A 15,364-nucleotide genomic window follows, 5' to 3' on the forward strand; every position below is an offset into this window, starting at 1 on the left:
CCAGGGAGCATGTATAGGACTGAGTTAGGCCCTCTAGACGTGTAACAGCTGAGCTTGGACTTCATGTAAGACTCCTAACAGCTGGAGCAGGGGCTGTCTCTGATTCTGTTACCTGCCTTTGGGACCCTTTCCTCCTAGGTTACCTCTAGCCTCAAGAGAGGATGCTCCTAGTCCTACTGCAACTTGATATGCCAAGGCTGGTTGTATCCATGGGAGGCCTCCCCTTTTCTGAAGAGGAACAGAGGAGGAGTGGATGTGTGGAAAAGGAAGGTGGGGGCAGAACGTGGGGCAGAATGGGGAGAGGGGACTGCAGTTGGGGGTTAAAGTAAATAAGTAAGAAAATAAAAAGATTTAAAAATAATAGACAAACGTTTTAATACAAAGACATTTCTGGGCACCTGCTGAAACATAAATACATATGTCTACATCATTACCTACTGTAAATTTTTCCCTTTGAAACAGGATATGACTGGGTTGCTAAGGTAACACAGAAGCCCTAGGCCCAAATACTTTCCCTGTACCTGCCTCTTAAGGAAGTTAGAGCACCGTTTTGTGGTACAGTGATACATCATCATGTGTAGATATGTTGTGGTGTGTCCAGTGGACATTGGTGAGAGTGCTGTTGTGGTGTGTTCAGTGGAAATTGGTAAGAGGGTTGCCACAGGTTTACTAGTCTCCCCAAAGGATGGGTTCCAGGGATCTAGGAAATGGATATGTGGCTATGCTGTGCTGAAGTTCACGTGTTAAGTAGAGAGAGTATGAATTGCTGGGCTATTACTGTGCTAATTTAGAAATTCCTGCTGAGAAAAAGACCTAGCCTCTCCACATCTTCAGGACCGACTATCACACAAAGTCAAAGAATTTGGCACGTCTCAAGATACACTTATCATTAGTCCTCAAACTGAAGTCCTCAGAAAATGTTTAGTGAGTGGACTTTGAGGTATCTCTGGGACCCTGAAGATTGTATCTCCATCCAAGAGGAGGTTGGAAAGTAGCCCCCCTGACAGAGACTATTTGGTGTCACTAAGGATGGAGGAACTCTCAAGGCATATAGGTAGATTCAAAGTTCGTGAAGCTAAGGCTTACACCACTTCCCTCAGAAATAGTGACACACTGGTCTGGCAGACATCAAATGGTTATAGTTTCTAGGCTCCTTAAGTAATTGTCCAGTGACAGTTTAGCTCAAAGAACAGACCTATGGGTTGAGGAATGCTGGAGACACAAGAAACGCACAAGTTGGTCTTTACAGGCTAACTTTCCTCTCTGTTCACATTTAGTTTATTGGGACATCCCCAAGAAAGAACCTACCTCAGACAGGAAGAGACAAAGGACTGTTTCTCCAAGAAGAGACCCAAATAAGTACCTTGACTCAGCTGTTGCTAGAGACTCAACAACCAGAGCAGCCAATGCCCAGTGAAGTGGGCGGGGTAAGTGAGTAAGAGTGGAATGTTGGCTCCCAGGGTTCCAGGAAGGAAGTACATCACAAAGGGGATGTACCAAATGTTCCCCCACCCCCTCAAAAATAGTATCATCCATCTCCCTAGCATTGGCTACTCCTAGATCTGTTTAGCTGTTGAAATGTGCATTCCTCTAAATGCCTAGGCCTTCCCTTACCCTCTACTGTGCAGTTGTTTATCTTAAAAAATGGCTACCCACTTCAAACCTTTCTCCTCTTGTCTTCCTTAGTCATTCTAACTTGGGATATCTTTACAATAAACTCATAAAGTTTAAATTATTTATTAAAGGAAAGTATTAGAGCTGAAATTATTCCTATATGTTCTACAGACATAGATCCAAGAGCGTGTTTTCTATTAATACTCTTAGGAATAATAGCCAAACCGTCTACCTGTGATTAGAGTTTACAGGTGCTCTTTAAAGGGGTAACAGGTGCTTCTGTTAGGAAGGCTTCTCTACTCAAATAGTTTGTGCCTCCATGGGCCCCTTAATACTCTCTAGACTTTGCATTCTGTGGACTGCTCTGTCAATAATGCCCTGCACAGAGTGACTGAGACTTTTCTTCTGGCAAAGAAATGGTCCATGGACTTTGGGGCCAGCATTAAGACTTTCACTGCATATTCTCCTTATCTTTTCTTCTTAATCATTTATAAAAATTAATTTTTAGTCATTTTACAAAGGAATGGCTTCCCCCACAGCCCACAACCAGCATTATCCTAAATGGAGAAGAATGTGAAGCAATCCCTCTAAAAACACAAGTCAGGGCTATCCACTGTCCCCACTCCTTTACCCTAGAGTCCTTATAACAATAACTGCAGACAAAGCTACTTCATTTTAATCAACAGATCAATCAATTAATAAAATACTATAATGTTAAGCAAATATGCACCAAACTCTGGTGCACCCAATTTTATAAAAGCATATTAAAGGAATTAAAACCCCAGATTGACACAGACGTAATAATAGGAGGCAATTTCAGCACTCCAGTTTCTTCTGTAGATGGGACATCTGGATCAAAAATAAATTAATAAACAGAAACTTCAGAATTAAATGACCTCTTGTATCAAATGGACCTAAGAGATATCTACAGAGTAGTAAACCCAAACGCCGAGAATACACAAATATGCATTCTACTCAGCAGCACAATGGGGCTTCTCCACAGTGGAGCCCATGCTGCAACACAAGCCTTAATAAATACAGAAAAACTGAAGTAATTCCATGTATCCTGCCCAGCCAGTGTGCCATACCCTTAAAATCAACAGTAAACAAATCTCTACTAAGTATATACACTCATGGAGATTAACAATTCATTATTGAATAATGAATGGGTCAAATAAGAAATTTAATATTTCTGGAACTAAATAAAACAAGCAGAGCACAACAAAACATTTGGGAAACAGTAAAAGCATTTTTGAAGAGATTTATTTATTTCATGTATGTGAGTACACTGCAGCTGTCTTCGGACACACCAGAAGAGGGCACCAGATCCCATTACAGACGGTTGTGAGCCACCATGTGGTTGCTGGGAATTGAACTCAGGACCTCTGGAAGAGCAGTCAGTGCTCCTTTTTTTTAAAGATTAATTTATTTGTTTGACATGAGTACACTGCAGCTGTCTTCAAACACAGCAGAAGAGGGCATCAGATACCATTACAGATGGTTGTGAGCTACTATGTAGTTGCTGGGAACTGAACTCAGGACCTCTGGAAGAACAGTCAGTGCTCTTAACCACTGAGCCATCTCTCCAGACCCACAGTAAAAGCATTTTTAAGAGGGAAGTTATAGCCCTAAGTGTCTGCATTTTAAAAAAAGAGTGCAAACAAATTACCTATTATGCAACACAAGAATTTGAAATAAACGAAAACTAGCCAAATTCAAATTCAGTAGATAGTAGAAATAATAATTTTTTTAAAAATCAGGTGAAGGATTGGAGAGACGTTTCAGTGGTGAAGAGCACTGACTGACTGACTGCTCTTCCACGGGTCTTGAGTTCAAGTTCCATCACCCACATGGTGGTTCACAACCATCTGTAATAGGATCTGATTCCCTCTTCTGGTGTGTCTGAAGACAGAGCACTCATGTATATGAAAAAAATGAGCTGGGCAGTGGTGGCGCATGCCTTTAATCCCAGCACTTGGGAGGCAGAGGCAAGCAGATTTCTGAGTTCGAGGCCAGCCTGGTCTACAGAGTGAGTTGCAGGACAGCCAGAGATACACAGAGAAACCCTGTCTCAAATAAATAAATAAATAAATAAATAAATAAATAAATAAATATTTTTTTATAAAAATCAGGTGATACTGTCTGGCACAGGAAAGGAAGCCAACTATCCAGGCCTAGTGAGGTCATGGATCTGAGGAGAACCTATATTGCAACTTTATTAAGTCAGCATGAAACCTACCTATATTTTTTCATTAATTTATTTATTCTCTTTACATCCAGATTCTGCCCCTGTCCTCATGGTCCTCCCCCTCATACAGTCCTTTCTTCCAACCCATTCCCCTTCTCCTTTGAGAGGGAGGATCCCCCTCAGTATCCCCCAACCCTGGCACATCAAGTCTCTGCAGAGCTAGGCACAAGCTTTCCCAATGAGGCTAGACAAGGCAACCCTGTTGTGGAACAGATTCCACAGACAGGCAGTAGATTTAGGGACAGTCCCTGCTCCAGTTGTTAGGGGACCCATATGAAGACCAAGCTGCACATGTGCTACATATGAGCACAGAGGCCTAGGTCCAGCCCGTGTATGTTCTTTGGTTGGAGGTTCAGTCCCTGGGATCCCCAAGGATCCAGGTTAGTTGCCTCTGTTGGTCTACCTGTGGAGTTCCTATCCCCTTCAGGGTCTTCAATCCTTCCCCTACCTCCCTACCTCTTCCATAAGAGTCCCCGACCTCCATCCAGTGTTTGGCTGGATGTCTCTACATGTTACAGTCAGCTGCTGGATGGAACCTCTCAGAAAACTGTTGTGCTATGTTCCTGTCTGCAAGCATAACAGAGTATCATTAATGGTGTCAGGGATTGGTGCTTGCCCACGGGATGGGTCTCAAGTTGGGCTGATAATTGGTTGGCCTCAGTCTCTGCTCCATCTTTGTCCCTGCATTTCTTGTAGACAGGACAAATTTTGGGTTGAAAGTTTTGTTGGTGGGTTGGTGTCCTTATCCCTCCACTAGGGGTCCTGCCTGGCTACAGGAAGTGGCCACTTCAGATTCTATATCCCCACTGCTAGAAGTCTCAACTAAGGTTACCCCCATAAGATTCCTGGGATCCTCCTCCATCCTAGGTCTCTTGTAAGTCTTAGAAGAGATCCCCCCATCCCCCTACCCTTGCCAGCTGCCAATTTCCATGCATACTCCTGGCCCTCTAGCCCTCTCTCCTGTCTCTCCCCACGTCTGATCTTGACCCCCCCTTTCCCCTCCCCATCCCTTCTGCCTCCCAGTTCCCTCCTTCCATTTGCCTCCTATGACTATTTTATTCCCTTTTCTATGTGAGGTTCAAGTGTCCTCACTTGGCCCTTCCTTCTTGTTTAGCTTCTTGAGGTCTGTGGAGCGTAACGTGGGTTTCCTGTATTTTATGGGTAATATCCACTTATAAGTGAGTACATAGCATGTATGTCCTCTTGTGTCTGGATTACCTCACTCAAGATGATATTTTCTTTTTTAAATTAATTATTTTATTTATTTACCCTGAATGTTTCTCCCCTCCCAGTCCACCCTTCCCCTCCCTTCTACTCTTCCCTCTCCTCCCCCCTCCATTCTCCTTCCCTGGGGCATCATATCTCTACAGGATTAGGTGCATCCTCTCCCACTGAGGCCAGACAAGGCAATCCTCTGCTACATATATGGGGGTGAGGGGGCTTGGACCAGCCCATGTGTGCTCTTTGGTTGGTGGTTCAGTCTCTGGGAACTCTGAGGGGTCCAGGTTAGTTAACAGTGTTGTTCTTCCTATGGGGTTGCCATCCCCTTCAGCTCCTTCAGTCCTTCCCCTAACTCTTCCATAGGGGTCCTTGACTTCAGTCCAATGCTTAGCTGTGTTTATCTACATCTGTCTCAGTCAGCTGCTAGTAGAGCCTCTCAGAGGACAGCCATGCTAGACTCCTGTCTGCAAGCACAACATGGCATCAGTAGTAGTCAGTGTTTGGTGATTACCCATGGGATGGATCCAAGTTGGGCCAGTCACTGAGCAACCTTTCCCTCCGTTTCTTCTCCATTTTTGTTCCTTCATTTCTTTTAGGCAGGAACAATTCTGGGTAAAAAAAAAAAAAAGTGAAAGTGGGTTAGTGACCCCATCCCTCCACTGGGGGCCCTGTCTACCTACTGGAGGTGGTCTTGTCAGATTCCATCTCCCCAGAGTTAGGCATTTTGGCTAAGATCCCCACATTGAGTCCTGAGTGCCTCTCACATCCCAGGTCGCTGGGACTTTCTAGAGGTGCCACCATCCCCACCCCCAGCAGTAGCATATTTCCATTCTCCTGGCTCTCTGGGCCTATCTTCCACCCCACCATATCTGATCCTGCCCCCCCTTTTCCCTCCTCTGCCCCTCTCCCTCCTAGGTCCCTCCCACTCTCTGCCTTTAGTGATTATTTTGTTCCATCTTCTAAGTGGGATTGAAGCATCCTCACTTGGTCCTTCCATCTTATTAATCTTCTTAATGTCAGTGGGTTGTGTCATGGGTATTCTGTATTTTTGGCTAATATCCACTTACTAGTGAGTATGTAGCATGCATGTCCTTTTGGGTCTGGGTTACCTCATTTGGGATGATATTTTCTAGTGCCATCCATCTGCCTGCAAATTCATGGTGTCTTTGTTTTTAATAGCTGAATAGTATTCAATTGTGTAAATGAACCACATTTTCTGTATCCATTCTTTGGCTGAGGGACATCTGGTTTGTTTCCAGTTTCTGGCTATTACAAACAATGCTGCTATGAACATAGTGGAGCTTGTGTCCTTCTGGTATGGTATGGCATCTTTTGGGTGTATGCCCAGGAGCTGTAATGCTGGGTCATCAGGTAGAACTATTTCCAAATTTCTGAGAAACCACCAGATTTATTTCCAGAATGTTTACACAAACTAATTACATTCTGACAGGTGTAAGATGGAGTCATTAGGTGTGTCCTCTTGATTTTTTCCTTTAAGATAGTGTGTGACACTTCTTTAATCTGTGATCCCTTCTTCTCAGCTTCCAGATCACGTCAGTGTACAGGTCTGTGGAGCCATGCCTACCTTCTCTCCTATTTTATTACATAATTCATCATAACTTTTTATAAACTGCAGACACTGAAAATGTACTGCAGAATATTGTTACTTGGGACAGAGAGAGAGATGGCTCAGCCAGAAAGACTCTTCACATAGCAAGCCTGACCATCTGAGTTGGGTCCTTTGAACCCATATAAAGATGGAAAGAGAGAAACAGCTACACAAATTTATTGTCTGGCATGCACATAGTGGCACATGCACATACATAAGCACATCAGAAACACATGTAGTGGTAGTCATTAATAATAATAAGTGATTTTAAGACCCACTAGAACTTCGGCCCCTTCTCCAACTGTATTTGGTACTTATCATCATCCTACCTACTTCTGATGGACTCCTCATTGCCAAGCTTCTAGTGACATTAGTCACTAGGTAAGTCACTGATAAGATTCTTATCTTCTATAGAAGGAAAGTTTTTGCCTTCCACATATGGATGAGAACATTGTGGTTTCTGCCTTCCTGTGCCTGCTGTATCCAACAAACATCTGACCCCTCATCACTATAAAGGATATCCTTTTCAGTCAAGATGCCTGAGGAGGTTAAAGGCAGCTCCTTTCTTCTTCACATCAGGGCCAAGTGAACAGGATTTCATTCAGAAAATATCTGGAAGGCATTTCACATAATATTCTACTACAATAATAAAGAATGCATATTATTATAGATAACAAGATACTGGCAAACATAGATACTACCTTCAGTTTGAGTGTGCACTGTCCTGTATCTCATGCTACATACAGTGACATTTCATCCTCTATACTCACATGCAGACAGTGATTTTCCATGTTTTATAGAGATAACAGGGGGAGAGGGAGGGAGAGGGAGAGTTGTGCAGGTGTTGTCTTCAGCAGTAGGGTCTTGCTGTCAGTTTAGAATGCAGTCTATACTCTTAGCAACCAGCTGAGCTGTTTGGGGATTCCCATAAGACCCCTTTGGCCAACAACAGAATTAGATCTAACCCAATCCTGGTACCAGAAGCTTCATTTGATAGCAAGAGATGGCCAGTTGCCACTCTGTCTTTTCTATTATAAGGATACCACTCAAATGCCCCTTCATTTTAGTTGCCTTTCCCTGTATTCCCTCACACAACCTTTTATCCCCTCTCCCTTCCCTCTTGACTCTTCCCTGCTAGCTCTGTACATCTATCAGTAATTATTTATTCTGTCCCTCTTTCCTAATGAGATGCAGCTGTCCCCTCTGGTCGCTTATACTACACCTACCCTCTGTGTTCTTGGATATCACTAATTTCACAGCTAATACACACATGCAAGTGAATATATAGCATATCTGTCTTTCTGGATCTGGAAGACCTCACTCATATATTCCTAAGTTCCGTCCATTTGCCTGCAAATTACATGATGTCATTTTCTAAGAGCTGAGTAATTCCCCATTGTGTTAATGTACCATATTTCCTTTATCCATTCTTCTGTTGAAGGACATCTGGTTTGTTTTCAAGTTCTGGCTATTATGAATAGCAATTAACACAGTTGAGTAAGTGTCCTTATGGTAGGATGGAGCATCCTTTGGGTATATACCCCAGAGTGATACACCTGGATTTTGAGGTAGATCGGCTCCCACCTTTCTGAGGTACTGTCACCCTGATTTCCATAGTGGCTGTACAAGTTTGCACTCCCACCAGCAATGGATAAGTCGTCCTCTTTATTCCATGAGCTGTTGTTTGTTTTGTTAATCTTAGCCATTCTGACTGGTGTAAGATGGAACCTCATAGTTTGGATCTGCATTTTCCTGATGGCTAAAGATGTTGAAGATTTCTTTAAGTGTTTCTCAGCCATGTGAGTTTTATCTACTGAGAGTTCTGTTTAGATCTGTATCCCATTTTTAATTGGACTATTTGGTTTTCTGATTGCAAGTTTCTTGAATTCCTTATATATTTTGGATATTAGCCCTCTATCATATGTGGAGTGGATGAAGATCTTTTCCCATTCTCTGGGCTTCCACTTTGTCTGAATGACTGTGTCCTTTGCCATAGAGAATCTCTCAGCTTCCTTGGGTCCCACTTATTAATTGTTGATCTTAAAGCCTGTGGTGTTCTGTTCAGAAAGTCTTCTCCTGTGACACTGAGTTCAAGGGTATTCCCCACTCTTTCTTCTATCAGTGTATCTGGTTTTATGTTGAGGTCTTTGATCATTTGGAGTTGAGTTTTCTGCAGGGTGATAGACGTGGTCTATTTGGATTCTTCTGCATGCAGACATCCAGTTTGCAGTTTGACACCACCACTTGTTGAAGATGCTATCTTTCCAGTGTTTAATTTTGGCCTCTCTCAAAAATCAGATGTCCATAGGTATGTGGCTTAATGTCTAGGTCTTCAATTCAGTTTCATTTATCAACCCGTTTGGTTTTTTATGCCAGAGCCATGCTCTTTTGATTACTATTCCTTTATAGCACACCTTGAAATTGGAAATCATGAGACCTCCGGAAGTTCTTAGGTTGTTCAGGATTGTTTTAGCTATGCTGTGTTTTTTGCGTCTCCCTGTGAACCTGAAGATTGTCCTTCCAATATCTATAAAGAATTGTGTTACAATTTTAATGGGTATCTCATTGAATCTGTAGATTGCTTTCAATAGGATGGTCATTTTCACTATGTAAATCTTACCACTTAATGACCATGGAATATCTTTCCATGCTCTGATATCTTCTTTAATCTTTCTTCAATGGCTTGATGTTTTTATCATCCAAGTCTTTCACTTGCTTGGTTAGAATTACCCCCACAATGTATTCTTTGAGGATATTGTGAAAGGCATTGTTTCCGTGATTTCTTTTTCAATCCTTTTGTCATTTGTGTATATAGGAGGGCTACTGATGTTTGTGGGTAAGTCAGATACTTTGCTGAATATGTTGATGTGCTGTAGGAGTTTCCTGATAGAATTTTTAGGGTCACTTATGTATACTATCATATCATCTGCAAATACAGATACTTTGACTTCTTCCTTTCCGGCTTATTTTCCCTCGATCTCCTTCAGTTGTCTTCTTATTGGTGTAGCTAAGGCTTCAAGTACTATACTGAACAAGCATGGAGAGAGTGGACAACCTTGTCTTGTTTCTGACCTTAGTGGAATTGCTTTGAGTTTAAACTGCTTTTATTATGTTGAGGTATGCTCCTTGTATACCATAATAAAAGTCTCCAGTACTTTTATTATTAAATGGTGTGGATTCTGTCAGAGATCTTTTCTACATCAAATGTAGTTTTTACCTTTCAGTTTGTTCATATGGTGGATTACATTTATCTATTTATGTATGTTTAACTATGCTTACATTTCTAAGATGAAGCCTACCTGATCATGGTCCTTGATCTTTTTGATGTGTTCTTAGATTTGATTACAAGTATCTTATTGTGTATTTTTGCCTGTCTATTTTTATGAGGGAAATTAGTCTGTAATTCTCTTCTGTTGTGAGTTTTTATGTACTTTGGGTATCAGAGTAACTGTGGTCATAGTTCTGTGGATTTCCTTTGTTCTGTTGTTATATCTCCCTTTCATTTCTATTTATTTGAATATTCCCTCCCCACCTTTTAATTAATTTGTAAAAGGGTTTGTCCTTTTATAACTTTCCAATGAACTACCTCTTTGTTTCATGGATTCTTTGTGTTGTTTTATTTCTGTCCTATCAGTTTCATCCCTGTATTAGTTAGGGTATTACTGCTGTGAATAGACACCATGACCAAAGCAACTCTTATGAGGACAACATTTAATTGGGGCTGGCTTACAGGTCAGAGGTTCCATCCATTATCATCCAGGTGGGAGCATGGCTGCGTCCAAGGCAGGTTTTTCAAGACAGGGTTTCTCTGTGTAGCCCTGGCTGTCCTGGAACTCACTCTGTAGACCAGGCTGGCCTCGAACTCAGAAATCCACCTGCCTCTGCCTCCCAAGTGCTGGGACTAAAGGTGTGCACCACCATGGTCCGGAGAGCTGAGAGTTCTAAGTCTTCATCTAAAGGCTAACAGAATACTCACTTCCTGGAAGCTAAGACTACAGTACTAAAGCCCACACCCACAGTGACACAGCTACTCCAACAAGTCCACACCATCTAATAATGCCAACCCCTGGGCCAAGCATATGCAAACCATCACAAGCACTGAGTTTGATTATTTCTTGCCATGTACTCCTTCGGGTGCAATTTTCTCTTTTTGTTCTAGACTTTTCAGTTGTGCATTTAAGTTCCTAGTATGAGATCTCTCCATGCTTTTTACATAAACATTTAATGCTATGAACTTCCCCTTTAGAACTGCCTTCATTGTATCCCATAAGTTTGGGTATGTTGTGTATTCACTTTCTTTTTTTTAAGGTTTATTTACTTATTTTACGTACACTGTTGCTGTCTTCAGGCACATCAAAAGAGGGCATCAGACCCCATTACAAATGACTGTGAGCCACCATGTGGTTGCTAGGAATTGGTCTCAGGATTTCTGGAAGAGCAGCCAGTGCTGTTAACCGCTGAGCCATCTCTCCAGCTCGTGTATTCATTGTCAATCAGTTCTGGAAAGTCTTTAATTTCTTGAATACTTGATCACCAGGGAGTGGCACTATATGAGAAAGATTAGGAAGTATGACCTTGTTTAGGAAAGTGTGCTACTGGGAGTCGGCTTTCAGAGGTCAGATGCCCACACCACACCCACTATCTTGCTCTTTGCTGTCTTTGTCTTAGTTACTGTTCAATTACTATGAAGAGACACTGTGACCAAGACAACACTTACAAAACTCAGGCAGCCTGTGGATCAGGCTAGAACACTCTCAGCTACTGCTTTAGCAATACACCTTCCCACAGTGGTAATGGACTAACCCTCTCAATTGGCCTCCAATTAAATGCTGTCTTTTATAAGTGGTGCCTTGGTCATGGTGTGTCTTATAGTAATAGAACAGTAACTAAACCAAAGACAAAAACACGGCCACCAAATTTTTTGTCTCTGAGTAAAGTTGACTTCGTTGTGAAAAAAAAGGTAAAAATAATTTTGTATTGTTTTCCAAGGCAAGGAGTACTTAGGAATGCACAGGAAAACAATATTTTGAGAACCTGGAGTCTAGCTCTCTTTCCCAGCCAAGACTGTGTTCCTGGAGAACATCCATGCATATTGTGCCCCCTGCTGGACACGTTCTTATTTGCAGTCACCTCACAACCAGCACAGAAAGGCTCTGGACAATGCAGAGAACAAGGTCAGGGACTCATGTCTGCCCTCTAGGTGCTGAATAGAACCAGGCAGAACCTGCAGAGGTGCCCCTGAGACAAACTGAACCCAGCTACTTGGAACCACTTGGCACCTGCACTTTAGCCTCCAGAGACACCACCACACGAGAGTTTCAGTCCTCTGAAACATCACCATCTTTTGGAACAATGAAACTGTCCCTGGAGGATAAAGACTCCAGCAATCACCCACAACAGCCCTGCTGAGGGCCCAGCTGCCTGAGTCCCCTGTGTTCTCTGTCTGCTGTGGCTCCCACAGCTGCCTCAGCTGCCCAGACAAATTAACAAACTGTTTAGAATGGTGATCTGACTGGAGAATCTGGGAGGGGAGGCCAGATGGAGGAAGTGGGAGAAGGAAGATAAAAAAGAGGGGAGTAGAAGACACCCTGCTGGTCCCCTCCCTGAAGCCCTGAAGGCTCTTTGCCACCTCTTCAGAGGAGGGTTACAATACATCCCTTCATCCAGATCCCTCCCAGGGGTACCTGGCAGCCTGGATCTTAGCTGATTCTAGAAGTAGTCAAGTTGACAACCAAGACTAGCCACCACAGAACCAGTAGCCAATACTAAACTCCTATTTCTAGTTTGCAACCTGAAAGAATTCTCCTTCATTGCACATTTAATTTGCTCCTCTTAGTGTCTTTATTACTTACATTTTTTGACAAAAGACTCCTTTTACCAAACTTGAATCGGTTCTTTCTCATGCCCCAATCTTACACTCTCATTATCTTGTGACTCTCCAGTTTTGAACCTACATATGTGTTGGGTAGGTGTGGTAGCCTGACTGTAATCCCAGTCCTCCAAACAGACACAAAGAACTGCAATATCGACATCTAGGTAACTAGCCAAGTCAGTGAGTTCTGGCTTCAGTTGTAGAGGACTCAGAATATGAGATAGAAAGAGACCAAGGAATACACTGGACTTCAACATCTGGACTCTACCTAGACCCACATACAAATGCAATCACACCCACAAAAGTCTTGGTCACACATTTGCAAACTCACATCATATACATGCATGCAGTTTTTAAAAAGTGTAATGTGATTTATTTTGTGTGTCTGGCTCTTTTTTTTTTCCACAGTCCATGAAGGCTTTTTATTTATGCTTTACATTTAAAAAAAAGAATCCCAGGATTTTCCCTCCGGTATGTTTTCGTCTTGCCTCTTCATGGTCCATGATGCCAGCAGAGGTTGTCAACACAATGAAACCAAACTGGCGTGATGGGAGCAGATTGTTCTGCCATTTTTCTAGGTCTTTGAGTTGAACATCAAATCTAGGGCTGATAACTCCACACTTGTTCAACCTGCCCGTGAGGTTCACAACTATCTTCCCAGCTCAGTGGTCATCAATGATCTCGAATTCACCAATGTAACCATGCTTCATCATCACAGTTAAGAACCGAAGGATGACTTTAGAACACGGCCTGATGAGGACCTGGCATTTGCCCCGCTTTTCGGCGTTATTGATGCTCTTGAGAGCATCCGCCAGAACATCCATTCTCACCGTGGTGACGGTGAGGGAAGATGGCAGAAAGAGAGTAGGAGGGGCAAACGCACCTGTGTCTGGCTCTTTAAGAAAACTGCTTGACCCTATAACCTTCAGTGCCTCTTGGAATTCTGGGAACAGGAGAGGATATAAAAGGCCACCAGAGGTTGACAGAGGGGAAGTAGGGTCCAAGTGGCAGAAGAGTATGGTCAGAAAGCAGGGTCAGAGAAGACAGTTGGTGCAGGAAGAAAGAAGAGTGAGTAGATCCAGAGAAGGGAACACAACTGATGCAGAAGAGATGGAGCAGAGTGAAAAGAGGAGCCAGGTGAGCCAGGAGAAGCCATATTGTTAGGAGACAGTGGGAAGAGAATTGGGCTAAGAGAGTGAGAGGACAGTTGGTGACAAGTGAGCAGGAGAAGCTGAGCTGAGCAGAGAGGCCAGAACACTGGTTATAGTTTGGAGCAGCTACTATTGGAAAAGTGGGAGAAGGGACTGTTGTTACAGCACACTGTTGGGGAACTGAGGGAGGAGCGATTGAGAGACTTTGGAAGGGGCTGGCCTGGAAACTGGGGTGGGGGTGGGGACTGATGTTTGTAAGAAAAGGAGACAGAAGAACCTACAGAATACCAAAAGAAAAAAGCTACAAAAAGTTATCATGAAGAATTCCTTCTTCTTCTGCAAAAGCTGCAATAGCTCTAGTCTAGTCTAGTCTAGTCTAGTCTAGTCTAGACATTACTTAACATCTTTAAGGGTCATGGCACTACATGGGTTCTCTAGCTATTGGCCTTAGCAGGAAGCTTGCCTTGCAATTTGGCTAGAATCATGCTACTGTTCCATGGAACCAAGTTCCCTTCCTTAGCTGATTCTGGATTCCTTGCTTTGTCACTGGTTTGAATGGGAATGGTCCCTGTACGTTCATAGGCTGAGATGCTCCTCGACTACATGAGAGGGATTAACTGGTGTGACCTTGTTAGAGTAGATGTCACTGGGGGTGGACTTTAGGGTTTCAAAAATTCAAGGCAGGTTCAGTGTTCAGCAGTCTCAGTCCAGCTCTCTCCCCCTCCCCCTCCCCCTCCCCCTCTCCCTCCCTCTCCCTCCTTCTCCCTATTCCCTATTATCTCTCCCTATCCTCCTCCCTCTCCCCCTACCCCTACCCCCTCTCTTTTTCTCCTTACCTACCTCTCCCTCTCCCCCTCTCTCTACCTCCTTCTCCCTACTCCCTATTCCCTCTCCCTCTCCCCCTGCCCCTCCCCCTCCCCCTCTCCCCCTGCCACTCCCTCTCCTCTCTGCCTATGGATCAAGATGTAGAATTCTCAGGTCCTTCTCCAGCTGCTATATCTGCCTGTGTCCCACCATGCTCCCTGCCATGATGACAATGAATTAAACTTCTGAAATTGTATGCCAGCCCCAAGTCAGTGTTTGCCTTTATAAGAGTTGCCTTGGTCACGGTGTCTCTTCACAATAGCAGAACACTAAGACAGCTAAAAGCCACTTTTATTTTTCAGTTTTGTACACTTAAATTCATCTGGCCCAACTCCTTCACTGCCTAAGCTTGGCTGTCCTGCATCTTGCTCTGTAGATTGACCTTGAACTCAGAGATCTGCATGCCTGTCTCCTGAGACTAAAGGCATGCACCACTGCACCTGGACTTAAGCTTTTCTTCACCTAGAACTTGCTCTGTCCCAGCCTATTCTTGAACTCAGAGATCTGCTTGTCTTTATCCCCTGGGATTAAAAGTGTGTACCACCATGCCTGGATGTAAATTTAGCTGGGTAGGATCTTGCCTCAAAGTCCCATTCCCTTAATCTGACATCTCCTAGAACATGGGATTCAGCTCTATTCTACTTCCTGTCCCTTTAATTGAACTCTTGAACCGTATATTTTGTATCTTTCCTTTCTCAACTTGCTCCTTTTCTTTAAAATGCTCTTCCTAAGACAGAACTTTAGTAAGCACACAACAGAATTTACACCAGGCTGTTTTGAGACTT

General features: G+C 43.2%; 1 protein-coding gene and 1 pseudogene across 6 annotated transcripts in view; one reads left to right on the plus strand and one right to left on the minus strand.

Moving 5' to 3' along the window:
- Positions 1 to 15,364, plus strand: part of LOC143435525 (uncharacterized) — a 230,881-nt gene that overhangs the window by 113,950 nt on the left and 101,567 nt on the right. For all 6 annotated transcript variants that reach the window (XR_013105897.1, XM_076918509.1, XM_076918506.1 and 3 more), the window contains one exon: positions 1,278 to 1,427. Coding sequence is in view for 5 of the 6 variants with exons in the window: in XM_076918509.1 (XP_076774624.1) it covers positions 1,278 to 1,427 (150 nt within the window). In the remaining variant the exon portion in view is untranslated. The remainder of the gene's footprint in view (positions 1 to 1,277; positions 1,428 to 15,364) is intronic.
- On the minus strand, positions 12,972 to 13,403 carry LOC117694199 (small ribosomal subunit protein uS8 pseudogene; annotated as a pseudogene).

Source organism: Arvicanthis niloticus, chromosome X, assembly GCF_011762505.2.
Source record: "Arvicanthis niloticus isolate mArvNil1 chromosome X, mArvNil1.pat.X, whole genome shotgun sequence".
NCBI lineage: Eukaryota > Metazoa > Chordata > Mammalia > Rodentia > Muridae > Arvicanthis > Arvicanthis niloticus.